At 42.0% G+C, this 18100-nt stretch overlaps 1 protein-coding gene across 2 annotated transcripts in view; it reads left to right on the top strand.

Moving 5' to 3' along the window:
- Positions 1-18100, top strand: part of ATP13A4 (ATPase 13A4) — a 254995-nt gene that overhangs the window by 111805 nt on the left and 125090 nt on the right. The window contains exons 26-30 of one of the 2 annotated variants that reach the window (XM_059687407.1): positions 2283-2454; positions 3137-3330; positions 4407-4495; positions 8388-8468; positions 15263-17300. In XM_059687407.1, the coding sequence (XP_059543390.1) occupies positions 2283-2454; positions 3137-3330; positions 4407-4495; positions 8388-8468; positions 15263-15475 (749 nt within the window). In that variant the 3' untranslated portion in view covers positions 15476-17300. Of the gene's footprint in view, positions 1-2282; positions 2455-3136; positions 3331-4406; positions 4496-8387; positions 8469-15262; positions 17301-18100 lie in introns of those variants that run through there. The other variant, XM_059687405.1, reaches the window with a different exon arrangement.

The raw sequence follows: 18100 nt of genomic DNA, 5'->3' as shown, positions 1-18100 counted from the left end.
AAGTCACAGCATAGTCTGAATTCCTCCCCAGGACAGTCTTTCAGATATTTGAAAAACAATTCTCATTTCTTCTATGATAACAAGCATCTCCAGGGTTTTTCTATTTTATATATATCCTATACTAGAGGCCCGGTGCATGAAATTTTGCACTCAGGCCGGGGGGGGGGGGGGGGGTGGGTGGGTGGTGTCCCTCAGCCTGGCCTGTGCCCTCTTGCAGTCTAGGAGCCCTTGAGAGATGTCCAACTGATGGCTTAGGCCCGCTCCCTGGCCTCAGACATTGTTAGTGCTGCCACAGAGGCGGGAGAGGCTCCCACCACCGCTGCTACGCTCACCAGCTGTAAGCCCAGCTTCTGGCTGAGAGGCACTCCCCCTGGTGGTCAGTGCACATCATAGCGACCAGTCATTCCACCGTTCTGTTAATTTGTATATTAGCCTTTTATTATATAGGACAATAAAAGCCTAATATGCTTAGTGTCTGGTCGTCCAGTCATCTGTTCAACCAATCAAAGCATAATTTGCTAATGATATGCTCAACCACTCACTATGATGTGCACTGACCACCAGGGGGCAGTCGACCAATCGCTATGATGTGCACTGACCACTAGGGGGCAGATGCTCCAACCGGAAGTTTAGCTTGCTGGGGTCTGGCTGATTGGGACTGAGCAAGATGGGCCGGACACACCCTGGAACCCTCCTGCAGCCCCTCCCTCCAGCTGGCCCCACACCTGATGGGGTCACACCCATGCACAAATTCAAGAGGAAGGGAGAAGGAGAGAGAGATAGAAACATCAATGATGAGAGAGAATCATTGATCATTGATTGGCTGCCTCCTGCACGCCCCCGACACTGGGATCCAGCCCGCAATTTGGTCATGTGCCCTGACCGGGAATCAAACTCCTGACCTTCTGGTTCATAGATCAGTGCTCAACAACTGATCCATGCCAGCCAGGCTCAGGTAGTGTTTTGACAGAGATTTCCTTGAACTCTGTCAGTTTAAAAAATATGAACAGAGAAATACCTCCCCCAATCTTTGCAGATTGGTTCTGTGGTGGGCACTTCAACACTTAGCCAAGCTTGAGTCTAGAGATCATCCTGAGTTGAAAGCATAGGAGTTTTCTGGTCATTTCTGAGCATGTATCTTGTCCTGGTCATGTACATGGCTTTCCATATTCCCCCAGTACGCACAGGTGATGGTGAATACCACCATCTCCCAAAGAAACTTTAGCTTTTCTTTCCAGGCTTTAGGCATTTTTTTATGTGTCATCTTTTGCCTCAGTGACTGCAGGTAGTTTGTTAACCTTGCAATGCTTTGGAGCAGTGCATGCTGCTTTCCCACCCCAAGTAAGTTTTGCATTAGGTGAAACAGAGAAGAGCACCTTGCACCAGGGCTTCAGGAGTCCCCAGACCATTTAGAACAGACATGCAGAATAATTTGTGGATAAAGTCTGCTCTTCCCTCTCTATAATGAGGAACCAGGGTCTCCCACCCGATATGTGTGCTACCTTCTTCACGTTTGTAACTGAACTGGGGGGAGGGAGGCAATGGCAGGTAAAAATGCACAGAGCTTTCCTAATATTTTCAAGTTGCCTTTTTCTTGATTCAGCATTTGTTTGGATGCTGTAAACCTTTGTCTATTTTTCAAAGTTCTGACAAAGTTGGTTCTTACAGTTTCTGCTTGTTTTTCAATGTTTCTAATGGAGGGATGGAATCTTGGAGCTGCTTACTCTGCTATTTTGCTGATGTCCTCATAGTTTAATTTCTTAAGTATTTGAAAGCATTACATCTTAGTGACTGAATGTTGTTCCATTATATAGATGTGTCACAATTGATGCTGTGATTAACATCTTTCTATATTTCTGATATTTTTTTAGAATAGGATAAAATTCCAGAAGTGGAATAACTATATGAAAAGTTATGAAATTTTTTCAATCTCTTCATATTCATTGACAAAGTGCCCTTCCGAAGGTTTTTATCAATTTATATTCCCACACGCAGTATAAGAAAAGTGTGCATTTAATACTCCCTCACCTATAATGTAATAGTCTTTGCCAATTTAATAGACACAGAAAGGGCATCTTGTGGTTGTTTTATGTCTGCTGCCTTCCCAATTTCTCATATGACTTCAGTTTGAATCTACTATTGTATTGTTCATTCAGTTTGTGACGTACTTTGATTTGTCAGTTTCCTCAGATATGTGGGCCCAATAAGTTACACTGTTTTTCTAAAGAAGAATGTAACATTTCCCTGCTCTCATATATATAACACTTGAATTTATTTTACAGTGAATTTGAATGGTGCCTACCCCAAGCTAGTGCCTTTCAGACCTGTGGGAAGGCTGATCTCCCCACCTTTGCTGCTCTCTGTGATTTTCAACATACTTCTCAGCCTGGCCATGCAGACTGTGGGCTTCATTCTGGTTCAGAGGCAGCCTTGGTACAACATGGGGATGCACAGGTAGGGTCACAGACTTGATGCCAGCTTCCCACTCTCTAATTTCTATCACACATCACGTGGCCCATACGGCAGGAGGCAACTGAGTCTTCATTCTGCCAAAGGATTTGGCTTCCTTTAGTCCCTTGGGTACTTTTCCAGAGACCTTCGCTTCTCTGTGATACAGTTTGATAGTAACATTCATTGGCACTCATCTTTGCCTGTCTTAGATGATCCTCTATGACCATCTTTTCTATCAAGGCTGATCATGCATTGTAGTTTGCTTGGACATCCCCAGTTTAAGCCTGATAGCCAATGACATTATTAATATCTTTTCTTTCCTCATTCAAATCTGTACCTGCTGAATGATAAATTATGTGGTCACTCTTATAAATGTTTAGAGATATTAAGACACCAGGGGAAAGATTCATGATGTACTCATCTCTCTCTCCCACATAGCATTAATATACATGATTGGTGCTCCATTTTTTAAATAAAAAACTTGGATCTATCTATCTAATCTATCATTTATATATCTGTCTATCCAAAACATGGCTCTATCTGTGCTGGTTTCTTTCTCTTTATTTTTCAGTTTATTCTTTCCCAAAGTTCTGGCAATTATAGAAACACTGAGGCCATGGAGTCTTGCGTGTATTCTCCATAAGTGTCTGTCTTACTTCATTGGCTTGTTTGGTTTCCTTTTTAGTGCCTGCACAGTGCAAAATAAAAGCATTTCAAATTTAACCATGCCACCAACTGCTCCAGGAAAAGTTGAAAGTAATGATGGCTTCCCAAGTTTTGAGAACACAACTATATGGTTCTTGGGAACAATCAACTGCATTATTGTGGCTCTTATCTTCTCTAAAGGAAAACCATTCAGGCAGCCGACCTATAAAAACTGTGAGTAGAATTATAAGGGGTCAGAGGTGAGAGGTCATTGGAGAGGAAGACACACATGCCTGGGGTCATTCAGGGAGCCGCTGAAGAGTTGGCACTTATTCAGGGTCTCCTGACTTCCAATCCAGGTTGCTGTAAAACACATTGTGCAACCTCATTTTGTGGTCTTTTGTTCCCTCCCTCAAAGCTGTATGAAATGCTAAGGCTTCTTTATCCACCTCTTACTTTCACCAGAAGTCTGTCTCTAGGTGTCTTTTCATGGGATCACTCCAAACTGGAAAGACTCATTTATTGCGCTGCTTGTCAGAATTCATCCTGGAGGAGGTAGGGAGGAGGAACACAGCACTCAGTTGCAACATGTCTCCTGTCATGAAGACAATGGGCAGGTTGGCATCATGTGGTTGGCCGGCTGGGAGTGGGTTCAGCCTGGAGGAACCTGACTTCAGAGTTGTGGAGGCTCTTGGCCAAAGCATCTCCTACCTCCTTACATTCTGAGCTGGGAACAGAGTGTGTGTTAGAAATATGGGACCTGCTTTCAGGATATTTATTTGGACACCATCACTACCCCCCTCTAATTGGAAAAATTTAGAAGCATAAGTTGAAAAATCAATATCCTCATAAAAGTTTGTTCAGAGAAAATTATGTTGCCCTTCTTCTTGGAATGACAAAGCAATAGAATGCTGACCTCTATATGATTGCAATTAAAACATGTTTATTTACAGCCATCCTTTTCCCCCAGAAAAAGATTTGAGGTGGATGATTTGCATTAAAGACACTCAGATACTTGAATGCCTTCAAGGCATTTATTCTGTAATAATAAAGATAACTTCTTGTAATAATCTAAGTGTACATCGTCAATGTTACCCTCTATCTATTGCTACTTGCCTCAAGGACATGCATAGACATTTTAGAGGTGAGACCCATTGCATAGAAATGAGTACTTTCCATTGATTATGCTGTGTTTGGATGTGGAAATCAAGTAAATTTAATCAGCATTAATCTAGAATATGTCTTTCAATAGATGTGACACTCTATATTCTGATTTCTCTAAATGATAGCTTGTGTTTTTATTTCCTCAGATATATTTGTCCTTGTGCTGATTGTACAGCTGGCTGTGTGTCTATTCATCCTATTTGCTGATATTCCAGATTTATATAGGCGTTTGGATGTAAGTCTTATCTCTGGGATATGGTGGTGTTTACAGTTATTTAACACCCTGAATTCAAAAAGCAGGTCATGACTGCAATTGACATGGATTCTTGGACACCAATTGTTCTTTTAGGACAGTTTTTTAAAATGCTGAATTTATTCATAATTTTTATTTAAGCTGGTCTAGTATAGATTTCAAGTATTTCAAAAGCATTCAACACTTTTCTTTTATATTTTATTGATTTTTTTACAGAAAGAAAGGGAGAGGGATAGAGAGTTAGAAACATCGATGAGAGAGGAGCATTGATCAGCTGCCTCCTGCACACTCCCCACTGGGGATGTGCCCGCAACCAAGGTACATGCCCTTGACCGGAATCGAACCTGGGACCCTTGAGTCCGCAGGCCGGTGCTCTAACTGCTGAGCCAAACCGGTAAGGGCAAACACTTTTCTTTTAAAGGATTCCCTTTAAGATTGGAAAATCTATTTATACATTTTTTTCAAATGTGAGAGAATTTCCCCCTAAATGCTTCTGTTTTGAAGCTATTTAAAACAGAATTGCCTATAACACTTTTTCAGTTAATTCTTAAATTTGTATTTACATCTTTCTTGTTTACCTCTTTAGAAATGTATTTTTCTGATGTTCATACTTAATGTCAGTAAAACTTACTTTTAAAAAAAGCCATGAACTCTCTTAGATTTTTGTTACAACTTTGAAATGTTATAAGAGAAATTTTATAAGTACAAGCAAGGGAAAGTAATATATTTTGATTCTCCTAACCTATCCTACATTTCAAATAGAAGTTAAGCATTACTAAATGCCTTTTAGACCACTAAATAGAAAGCAGAGAGAAGATCAGAGAAGCTGAGTTTTTTTTCACTTAGTGCTTTGCAGACCTGCTCCCTTCCTCTCTGACTCAAAGATAAGTTTCACAAGGGCCAAGATCCTATCTCATTTGTTCTTGTATAGACAGTGCCTTGCCTAACAAAGGGGTACAAAATGGCAACAAATGACGGGCGGATGGTTGTATGTCAGTTTCCTAAATGTAGACAGCACTTGGAGCACACAGTGCATTCCAAACCAATAGCACCTTCAGAAACCCAGTGTGACATAAACTGGTGATACATTTAGTTTTTGTTTTCATAATTGCACTAGAGGCCTGATGCACGAAATTCATGAAATAGTAGGCCTTCCTTCCCTTGGCTGCTGGCACCAGCTTCCCTCTGGCACCCGGTACCCAGGCTTGCTTCCCTCTGGCTGCCTGCAAGCACCCGGAACCCCGGCTTCCCTCTGGCCCTGGCTTCATCTGGAAGGACGTCTGGAATGACGTCCAGAATGACGTCTGGTCTAATTAGAATATTACTCTTTTATTATTATAGAGTACTGTGGTTAACACTGTAATTGCCACTGTTGTTAAGGGTCTTCATAAATTACATTAAGTACTTATGAAGATAGTCTTTGTCCTTTAGTTTTTCAAGTGCGTTAAAGCTCTGTAGCCCTGCCGAAGTGAGGATTAAGACATGTTGGGCTTAGTCACACTCTTTAATAGTGAGCACTCTAACTGGGAGGCTCAGTCCCCTGGCATAACGAAATAAGGAACCTATTTGGTTGGAAGGGAACATGTGTGAAGTCACTGCCAGCATGATGGCAAAGGATTCTGCAAAAAATTATTGCTTACTCTAAAAATTGTCACTTTTCTTATTAGTGCATAAAATTTTGAGTACATTTTAGAAATGTGAATATGCAGACAGGAAAATTATAATATTGTTACTTTATCCTTTCATCTTTGAAAATGCATATAATACAAATGTGCACTGTCTGATTTATGAAATTTATTTTCTTTAAAATGAAATCATGAGGTTTTGCAACCTAGTTATTGCTCATTTAAAAAAATGCATGAATTTTTTTAAAACAGGGGATATATTCACATAATTTAAAATTCAAAAGTTAAAGTTATGTAGGGGAAAAAAATCTTCCTTCTTTCTTTGTTCCCCAGCTACCAGTTCTCCTTTCTGGAGGCAACTGATGACACCAGTTTATTTTACATAATTTCAGACATATTTTGGGATATTTACACAAATATATGAATTTGTATGTGTCTTATATGTATATTCTGCCATATTGTTACACAAATAGTAGCAAACAATTACATTTGTCCAGGTCTTCTGAAATAGAGATGTCAAGATGAGATGAGATGTGTAAGGAAGTTACTGGAGGGATTGCCTATGGAAGAAAAAATTCAGGAAGCTAGAGGAGGTGCAGAGGGTACTACACTAGGTGGTCTGACCTCTGTGAAGCAGAGAGGGAAGGAAGGTGGGGTAGGTGAGTAGTTTCAGACTATAACACAGTGATAAGAAAGTTGAGCCAAAGTTGCTCATCAGAGGTGTCTAGTATCTCACAGAATGAATGTGATTGGAAGCCTGCTGCCCTCAGTTTTATTAGCCACGAGCAGCCTGTGGAAGTGTGGCCTTAGGGTGAACGAATTCTGCATCTAGCAGCTGGGGCACCTGTTATTTATCCTCTCGGCAGCAGATCGGAGTGTAGCCTGGTCCTGGCTGCCACAATCACAGCAATAGTCCTGCACTTTGTTCTTTTGTGTAACAGTCTATTTTGCTAATTGATCCATATCAGTACATAAAACTTCCTCATTGTTTTTTATGCTAATGTAGTATTTCACTATATATATATATATATATATATATATATATATATATATATATATATATATATATATATGTGCCACAATGAATGTGTAGTCCCTCTATTGATCAACATTTAGATTTCAAATTTTTTACTATTGCAAACAAAGCTGCAATAAAATAACCTTATACATATACTAGAGGCCTGGTGCACGAAACTTGTGCATGGTGGGGGGGTCCCTCAGCCCAACCCGCAATGACGCCAGTGTCCCGCACCCCGGCCTCTGACCTGAGGCCCCTCCCCTCCCTCCACGCAGCTGGGGAGTGGATGCTGGGCTCGTGTCACCGAGGGCAAGGTGATCCCAGCATCCCGCGCCCAGACTTCTGGCCAGAAGCCCCTCCCCTTCCTCCACGCAACTGGGGTGCAGACACTGGGCTCGCATTGCCAAGGCGACACCACCAGCATCCCACCCCAGCCACTATGGGTGCTGCCATCTTTGTTGTGGAGTGATGGCTAATTTGCATATTACTCTTTTATTAGATAGGATCATTCCAACCAAGTACAAGTACATCTCTAGGGTAAATTCCTAGAAATGAATTTGAACTTTAAATTTTAATAGCATGTCCTTCCATAGAGCTGTACCAGTCTTTATTCTCACCAGTGTAAAGGCAATGTAAGAGGCAGTGTTGGGTACAGTGCACTTGACTGTGTTTCTCTTATTCATTCATTCATTCATTTATTCATTCATCCATTTACTATCCATATATAACATATCTATCTTGAACCTGGGGAGGGGCTAGGGAAGATAGAGAGGAAGTGGGAAAAGAGACAGGTAGTGGCATGTGTGCCCTCAGAGTCTCCTGGGAGTACAGCTACATCCCTGTATTCCCTCATGGAAACAAAACAACACAAGCAAACAAAAAATACTTTTACTATTATTTTTTGTTGTAAGGTGACCAGACTTATTTTAGGAAATTTAGAAATTACAGAGAAAAAAGAAGAAAGAAAGGAAGATTAAAAAAAAAAAAGTAGCTATCATAGTCCCCAAATCACTGGCATCATTGGGTATAATTTTTCCACACTGCTTTCTGTGCATACATGCATAGAAATACTTACATACATAAGACATACCTCTTATACATGTGTATAACATGTACACACATGTATGTGTCTATTGCATATGTGATTTGTAACCTAGTGTACACTGTGAACACGTGAACATTTTCCAGCATATATTTGTCTTCAGACTAACTGTGCTTCATCTCCTGCCAGTTGCTCTGCACTCCTGTCCTGTGGAGGGTCTGCATTGTCATTATGCTCAGCTGCAATTTCATCGTGTCCCTTATTGTGGAGGTAAGTGCCCTCAGGCTGCTGATCACTGGTGTATGTGTGTGTGTGTGTGTGTGTGTGTGACATTTTAGGGGAGTCTGCAAAAGGAAGAACAGCTTTAGCTGACAAGGCTCAGCAGTGCAAGGGGCTCCCTTCGTTGGCAACATGAGCAACAGTGCTTTCCTCTGATGAGCTCAAAACAAGGTGTTTGTGTTCCCACCTGTAAAGTGGATCTGGGAGACTAGAACTATGACCGCTAAGGTCCTGTTCATTTCTTTCTTTCTTTTTTGGGGGGTGGGGTGGGGAGGGCGGGTCCTGTTTATTTCTAAAATTGACAAAGGCCCAACTCAGTTCAATTTTTTGAAATTTTACCTTTTAAAATTTACCTTTTAAAAGTGTACAATTTAGTGATTTTTAGTATTTTTATTGAATTGTGCAACCATCACTACTATCTAATTCTGGAACATTCTCATCACCCCCAAAAAGATTCTGCTGCATTAGCAGTCACTCCACACCTCCCCTTCTTTCTCCTTCAGCCCCTGTCAACCACTAATTTATTTTCTGTCTCTACGGATTTGCCTATTCTGGACATTTCATATAAAGGGAATCATACAATATGTGGCCTTTTGTGTCTGGCTTCTTTGACTTAAGAACTTGTATCATTTTTACTGTACAGATGGGAAATGAGATTCCTAGTGAGCTTTTGCTGGCTTTTATTCTTCAGCTCCCATTTCCTCACTGTAATGAGCTTGTACCCGCCCTCATCTGTGCTATGTGGTTCTCTCTGTCCTCCTTCAGTACTTTTGGACACAATCTCCATTCTTCAAAACTTACTGTTAGTTAGGAGGGGTGCCCCCCGAAAGGCACGCCAAAGGAGAGGTGAGCTGCAGGACCCTATCTGTCCCCATTCCCACCCTCATTACAAAGGTGGGCTTGTTTCAGCGAGGGGGCGTCATGAAGGGCTGAGGGCACTATAGCCTTATGTCCCACAGTATTTTGTAGGCAGACCTCAACAAACCTTCCTTACTGAGCAAGGTAAAGATTGCACAGGAACAGGTGGTAGAATAAGACAAAGAATAGGGTACTGGAGCTTCTCTCTCTATGCCCAAGTTTGAGGGCTTCTCAAGTTGACTGGACACAGGAATCACCTGGAGGGCATGTTAAAAACAATTGTCCAACCTGCCTCCAACTTTCATGATCCAGTAGGTCTGGAGCAGGCATACACTTTCATTTCCCAGGTTTCCTGGTGATTCTGGTGCTGCTAGTTCAGGGATCACACACTGAGAAGCACTGTGCTACAGCATATGGTTTCCAAAGCCACCAAGTTAATGAAAGAGCATCATTAGGGGTGTCCTCATAATGAATTGCGGAAGATAGTCCTTGCCCTTTAAAGGAATATGTATCTTGTCCCTGTCCACAATCACATTATTTCCTCTGTCTATTACCTCTTTTCCACTCCTGCGTGTTGAAATGCTATGCTGGTAATACTATCAACATTAAAAAATATATACTTTTAAAAAAGTTAAGTTAAAAAAATGCTCACCTATTCTCAATGGCACAGCTGCAGGACTATGCTCTTCATGAACCTTTCTAGATGCCTAGCTCAGTTAGGCAAGGAACAAATGCCAACTAACAGTGGCTTAAACAATAAAGATATGTATTGACTCATTTAAGAAGATTGGAGGTAAGTGGCTTCAGGGCTGGTTTAGTGACTGGGTGTCATGGGGGATCCACATTCTTTTTTTTAAAAAATATATTTTATTGATTTTTTACAGAGAGGAAGGGAAAGGGATAGTTAGAAACTTCGATGAGAGAGAAACATCGACCAGCTGCCTCTTGCACACCCCCCACTGGAGATGTGCCCGCAACCAAGGTACATGCCCTCGACTGGAATCGAACCTGGGACCTTTGAGTCCACAGGCCGACACTCTATCCACTGAGCCAAACTGGTCAGGGCAGGATCCACATTCTTTTACCTTTCTGTCCCACTAGCCTTAGATCTTGGTCTTTTACATTTGTGCTTGTTGCTTATGGCGCCCAGATATCTTCTGCACAACTGGGCATTGCATCTGTTTTCAGTGCAGGGAAAAAAGGAAGGGAGGCACTAGCAAGTTTTTTCCTTCAAGTATGAATCTGTTACCAGTGAACAAAAAAAAATCCGATAGTCCACCTGCAGGCTTTTGCTTATGCTCATTGGTTATAACTGTGTCTCATTGGCATCCTCAGTAGAAAAGGATTCTGGGAAAGTGGATTTGTACCAAAATGTTAGACAGATTGGCTTATACTATGTGTTTGTTCATTTTTCCTTTTAGGCAAGCAGGGAAGAGTTGGGAGGAATGAGTTGTAGGGGTAACAGAGCAACACGGTCTGCTGCAGTCCCCTTGCAGGAAGCCATTCCACAGTCAGCATAGTTGCAGTTAGGAGCATAAGCCGGGGGTAGTTTACCTGTGTTTGAATCCTGGCTTCACCCTTTCTTGCTCCCCGACTTAGGGCAGTACTTGCTACTCTACTTCTCTGTATCTCTGTTTCCTCACTTGTAAAATAGTATAATAATGACACCTTACCTCAAGGGTAACTGTGAGCATGAAATGTGAACAGTGAAACGCATGTAGTAAGTAATCTTGGTAGATATAAGCTACGATTATTCTATTATCTCTGTGGTACTTATCATTTCTTACTTTGTATCTACCAACCATTCGGGTATTCATGTATTCATTCACTCTTTCCACAAGCATTTGTTGACCATGTGCCATATCCTAGGGCACTATGCCAGCTGATGGAGAGGGCGATTTAATACTCATGGAAGATAAAGTTTCTCTGCTGCTTCTCATGTTGAGTGAGAAATTGAGACACTTGTGGTGTCCAGTGTGTTCACAGCAGCTCCTACACTGAGAAATAGCATTGCAGGGTTCCAGGTCCCACTCTGAATCTCCTCCATGAAGTTACCCATCTTCTGTTGTCAGTACATACTCGGGAATAAACCCAAGCCATTTGAGTCTTTGTAGAGCAAGCATGTCAAATTCAAAGGTTAACATGGGCCAAATAAACGAGGCATGTGGCCCACAGGCCGCACGTTTGATATGCCTGTTGTAGAGTGATAGGACAGATGATCTCTCAGGACTTCTGTTTTATTTTTTGATGAAGTCAGTTATAATGGAGAATTCCTGCCTCATGAGGTGAGCCTAGCAGAGTAGGTAAAGGCTCCAGACTATTAGGGATGCAGCAAGATGTCTTCCTCAGATAGCTCTAGGTATGTCTCACACAAGATAATAAGGATTCCTAGGACGGGCTGTGCTAACTCCATACTAGTTTGCCAGGCTATGGCAGAGATGACCCAGAGAAGTATTGAGCATGGGAGATGGCTGGCTTCCTTTTGCAGAGTCCTGAGTATTGTCTGGTCTGCTGAGAGGTTTAACCCTAACCTTAATCTTAGAGTATCCCCACAAACAAACAGATTTGAACAAGACCTTACCCTTATTTTGCCAATTTGTATGATCTAACCTTCAGCTGAGAGACAGAGGAGCTAATATTTATAGCTTTAATCCCTCTCCTTTTTTATTATTTACTAGAGGCTGGGTGCATGAAATTCGTGCACTGGAGGGGGGCGGGGAAGGGTTCCTCAGCCTGGCCTGTGCCCTCTCAAAGTCTGGGAGCCCCACAATCAATCACCCCATAAAGGTAGGCCCTGCCCATCCAGCTGGGGCTCCACAATGGATCACCCCCACAGAGGGAGATCCCGCCCACCCGCCGCAGCCGCAGATTGCCTCCCTCTTTGGCGCAATCATGGATCCCTCCAATTGATCGCTTGCCCTGCCAGCCAGTAGCCTGGGCCTCCCTCTGCAGGGCAATCATGGGGCAATGGCCGGGCCTCTGACCAATGGCATTGCACCAGCCTTGGCTTGCCTGGCGCCAGTAGGTGTCATAACATGTCGTTCAGATGGTCGTTCTGCTGTTCAGCCATTAGGTCGATTTGCATATTATGCTTTTATTATTATAGATGTGTTTGTATGTATATATATGTGTGAATTATTTGAGAACTCATGATAAAATTTTTTTAAGGTTTGTTTGTTTTAGGAATGGTATCTTATCAAGGCATTTCTTTTGTTTCCAGTTCTGAATTTAATTTACAATGTAGAGTGACAGGACAGATTATCTCTCAGGCCTTCAGTTTTCTTTTCCAGAATAGCAAAGTGATATTTCATCATACATCTAGAACTGTGAAAAAGCTCAAGGTGCGGCGTAGAGCACTAAAGTCTTTCTGTGTGTGTGTTGATTTGTTTCGTTGTTTTGTTTTAAGCCTGCTCAGATTTCCAGAGGTAAGTTAGATTTTAAAACCACTAATTGGATACCCATGATCCTGCCTTATCCCAGCGCCAAGGAGAACTGCTGCTTTTTTGTTAAATAAGAAGGACAAAAGCTTTGCTGTAGGAAAGTAGAATAACAGGCCTGGCTAGGTGAGCCCTGAGGTTTGCGAGGTTGATGAAACGCTGTGTGGATCTTAGCCTGCTAGCGAATGACCAGGTTTTGTTTTGTTTTGTTTTCTTGTTTTTGCATATAGCTTTTCTTTATTGTGGAAATAAGAGTATATATCAGATCTACATAAAAAATTTTTGTTTATCTAAAAGCATTAATGAATTATTATTATTTTTTAGTGTTTCTTTTTTTATTGCTTAAAGAATTACAAAGAGTATTACATATGTCTCCTGCCCCCCCCCCACCCCTTGACAATCCCCTGGCTCCCCTACCCCCCAGTGTCTTATGTCCATTGGTTATGCTTATATGCATGCATACAAGTCCTTCGGCTGATCTCTTAAGCCCCCTCTCGCCCCCCAACCCTCCCCAGCCTTCTGGCTGTAGTTTGACAGTCTGTTCAAGGCTGCTCTGCCTCTGTATCTATTTTTGTTCATCAGTTTATCATGGTCCTTATTATCCATAAATGAGTGAGATCATGTGGTATTTTTCTTTCATTGACTGGCTTATTTCACTTAGGCGAATGATCAGTTTTTATAGGAAGGTTCAGATTAGTTGTTCTCTATTATTTCCATGGGCAATGGGTGGAATTCAGGAAAACTACTATCCCTGGCAAAGTTCCTTATAGAATGCTACAGAATTAACTCTTTCAGTTCAACAAAGATATCTTTGATAGACACCGAAACCAGTTCTAATTCTGTGGGACAGCTTGGCTCCTCACATTTTTTTGCTTTGTTTCTTTCATAACTTCTAAGATGGTCAACCTTTGTGACTGTTAGGGAGCAGAAGGAGTTCGTTCACGGGCGCTAGCAGAGCCAAACGCTAGACCCTGAGAATTGCAGTGGAGAAAGATTGTCTACTTTATTAATGAACGACACCACCCAGGAGAACAGGAAACGAATGCTCAAAAGTCTGAACTCCCTTGTTATGTGTAGGTTACAGATCATACAGGGCAAAAATCACAAGACACGGTGGGTTAGGGGTTCACAGTCCTGCTGGAAGCTGATTGGTCGGAGGTGAGGTAAGGGTAATAAATTATTTCTTCAGGCCTTGAGGACAGCTCTGAGGCCTTTCCCAGTGTCCCTCTGCTTGGTCTCATAGGAAAGCAGCCAGGAGATGGTTCCATCTTGGGCTCAGGAACTGAAACATAACTTAGGTCATGGTATTACCTTTAGAGGCCTGGGCCTTGTGATCATTAGTCAGGTCCAGGCAACTGTCTTCTGCTGCCTCGGGGGTTGCTATTATCCAGGGAAAGGATAGGTCTTTGAGGGGTATAGACCCACAGAAAGAGATACTATTTCTAGAGGTGGGTTTCAAAAGCTAAATTTAATCAAAGTCATAAGGACCCTCAGTTTCATGACAAAACATGATAAAAATGATAATACCCTCCTGTGCACTCTGTACTGTAACTTATATCTTGGACTCTATTCCAGGCTAACTCTAACTCACGAATTAAAATGGCAGTCCAAAATGTTTCTACAGAGAGGTATCCAGTAATCTTAAAAATACATTGTGATTATTTGTAGGTGAAAGTTAGAGGTATATGTGAACAGAGCCACAGTGCACAGCCTGTTAAATGAAGAGTTCAGAGAGTAGAAAAGGGAGGTAGGACCCGTGCCATGCCCTGCATTGTGAGGGGAGTTATATAATCCTTATGACATACCTGTGGAAGGATTTATTATTTCTAATTACTGAGTCTCTGATAGGGTAATTGTCTATAGTAGGTGTCAGAGTTGGAATTAAACCCAGATCTGTTCAATTTCAAGGCTGTGGCCCATGTTTCAATTTCACTGACCTCTGTTCTTAACTATGCAGTGATGTGTCAGGGTATACCAAAGCCACACCATGCATGTGGCACATCTTTCTATAGGGTCCATTTCAGCTGGTGGTGAGTAATTTTAAATGCCACTTTATATTAAATCAAATATGGAGGTGGTGTGAAATGGACTGTGACATTTGAATGATTTTAAATGTTAGGGGGACCATAGTACATATCAAAGAAACCTGCTACTGTCCATTAATCTCTATATTTCCTGACCCTATGGTTTTAAATTTAATTTCTATATGAGATTCAGAAGAAATTTCATCCTTGAGGCAGATTAATTCAAGCTATGTTTCCAGATTCTTGAAAGCATGCACTTCGCTCTTCTCCCAGAAGAGTTCTCTAAGTGGAAAGGTTTGAGAACCTATCATGTGAAACCACCTTGGATTTGTTTGTCTAGGCCTGAAGTTCTCTGTCAAGCTGGGCCTTGGCAGCCAACGCAAGAGTGTCTGACTGGAGTCCATGGGGGCCATAACCTGGAAACACCTTACCTCTGGTTGTAAAGAACAACTCTTTTATTTTGCAGGAGGCCATTATTGAAAACCGAGCCCTATGGAAGATAATCAAAAGGTACTTTGGCTATCAATCAAAAAGCCAGTATCGGATATGGCACCGGGCCTTGGCAAATGACCCTACTTGGCCCCCACTGAACCAAATGTCTCCCTCTGACCTGCCGGAGTGTGGCAAGGAAGTGTCTTACAGCAACCCGGTATTTGAGAGCAACGAGGAACAACTCTGAAGGCAATGGGATACTCAAGTTGAGAAAACATAGAAACAATGACAAAAGGGACCAGCTTCAGCGATATTTTTTAAGCAATGAGACTCTTACAATATCAGCAGGAATTTTTGGAATCAAGCACCTATTCAATCGTGGTGACAAATTAAAGTCTGTTTGATAAAATACTTTCTGCCGAGCAGAACTCTGCCCCAGGAGAGTGCCTTTTTCTTGGCCTCTGAAAGTATTGGACGTATTCAGTGAATCGAGACTGGGCCAAGGATGGCGATGGGCCAAGAGACTGGAAAGCTAAAGGAGAAGATGTACTCTTTCATCTTAGATAATATATTTTTTAAATGAGTTGCGGGAAAGTAGCACTATGTATAGTCAGAATCATAGCATGTTAAAGATCAGTTTTGAGTTCTTATTTCATTGATGGAGAAATGAATGTGTGGAAACCATCACACAGTCTTCACTATCTAGTTTCCTTCCCTTTGCAGTACTTTTCAGATTTGAGACATTTCTTTCTACTTCTGGCCTTCTCCATGTCTTAGTAAGGATTGCCTCCTAAGCTGATGCCGCAGTAACAAACAACTCCCATATCTCAGTGACTTAACACACAAGAAGTTCTTTTTCTTGGTTCAGATGACTCTTTAGAAGAGAGGTGACTGCTCCAATCGGATGGCTCCGTCCACCCAACACAAAGACGCGAGAGGGAAGGAAGAGAATGGAGATCAAACAAGGGTTCTTCACAGCCTGACCCCAAGAGTGGCACATATCTCTTCCACCACTCACATCTCATTAACCGAGGGTAGCAGAGGAACTGGGGAATACAGTCTCCTGTATTTAGGGTTGGCTTCATGGGCATATCACCTGTGCTGTCACACAGGGCCCCTGCTTTGACATGTGGTTTAATGCCCTGCCGTTGTCATCTTAAAATTATTTGAATAAAGGTTGTTACATTTTCATTTTGCGCTGGGTCCCACAAATTGTGTACTTGGTCCAGCCTGTATTCCTGGAAAAGAAGGGAACATTGCGCATATCAGAGTCCTGGTACTACGCACTAATCTCTAAATTTCCTGGCCCTATGAACTTTTGAGTTTTAATAGCCCTCCTCGCACATGCCCGACTCCAGGAATGTTTACTCCTCTGCTATGTTATTTTTTATAGAAGTTAGTCTTGTGCTACAACATGTTACCATCGATGTAAGTCTTTACACAGCCTACATAATTCTTAGGTTTCAGGCTTCAGTTTCCAGAAAACAAAAATCTCCCCTATTTCATCACATTTACAGCTTGGTTATACTGGATTTATTCATCACAGAAAACACCCAGGTTTCTGTTAGCTCAGCAGACAATACTGAATTCTAGGAGGAAATCCACAAATACTATTTTAGAGCAAAAGCAACGTTTTTATTATGGACATCAAGTCCTAAGAGAATGAGGTGGGCAGGGTGGAGTGTCCTGGCCCAGAACAAGTGGTTGGCTTTGCTTCTCTCATCAGCACCTGAAGTCATTGCCTTCTCTGGCTGAACTCCTGGGCATGGCTGGTGGCTCTGTGGCTATAGATAATTCTGGGAGCCTGGTGTTTTCCCAGCCGTGAAGGCACCTTGTTGCTTCTGGTTTTAAGTTGGGGTGTGAGGAATCATTAGAATAGATTGCAGAATCACTATCACTGTCTTCCTTGGTACAGAAGAAATGTTTCCATTTACAAAGTCAGCCTCAGCAGTGATATGACAACTCTGAATGTCCTTTTCTAAAATGGATCATTTTTCCTATTTTTTAAAAGTGGGGCTGCTGTGGGCAGAGCAAACTGGAGTTGGTATACAACCTAGTGACAAGCAAAAGCAGCGTGCACATCAAAAAATAAAAAATAAAAACCCAAGTGTTGGTGAGGATTGGGAGAAAAGGGAACCCTCATACACTGTTGGTGGGAATGCAGATTGGTGCAGCCACTGTGGAAAGCAGTATGGAGTTAACTCACAAAATAAAATATGGAACTGCCTTATGACCCAGTGATTTCACTTACAGGAATATATCTGAAGAAACTGAAACACTAATTTGAAAGCATATGTGCACCCCTATGTTTATTGCAGCATTACTTACAATAGACAAGATTTGGAAGTAGCCCAAGTGCCCATCAGTAAATGAATGGATAAAAAAGTTATGCTACATTTATACAATGGAATACTAATTCAGCCGTAAAAAAGCAGGAAATCGTACCTTTTGTGACAGCATGAATAGACCTGGAGAGTGCTATGTTAAGTGAAATAAGCCAGCCAGAGAAAGACAAGTATCATATGATTTTATTTATATGTGGACTCTAATGAAGAAAATCTTAAATAATAATCCTACATAATAAAAGGCTAATATGCAAATCAACTGAACGGCGGAATGACCAGTTGCTATGACATGCACTGACCACCAGAGGGCATATGTTCAACGCAGGAGCTACCCCCTGGTGGTCAGTGTGCTCCCACAGCGGGAGTGCCAGCTCAGACAGGAGCCAGGTTCACCTAAGCCGGCAGGTGGACATCCCCCAAAGGCTTCAGGACTGCAAGAGGGTGCAGGCCAAGCTGAGAGATGCTGCTGCCCCCAGGGTGCAAATGTCATGCACCAGGCCTCTAGTAAACTAATAAAGTAGAAACAG

The sequence above is a fragment of the Myotis daubentonii genome, chromosome 3 (assembly GCF_963259705.1).
Source record: "Myotis daubentonii chromosome 3, mMyoDau2.1, whole genome shotgun sequence".
NCBI lineage: Eukaryota > Metazoa > Chordata > Mammalia > Chiroptera > Vespertilionidae > Myotis > Myotis daubentonii.
The sequence above is the reverse complement of the archived record's forward strand: the minus strand, read 5'-3'. Positions and strand labels throughout refer to the sequence as shown.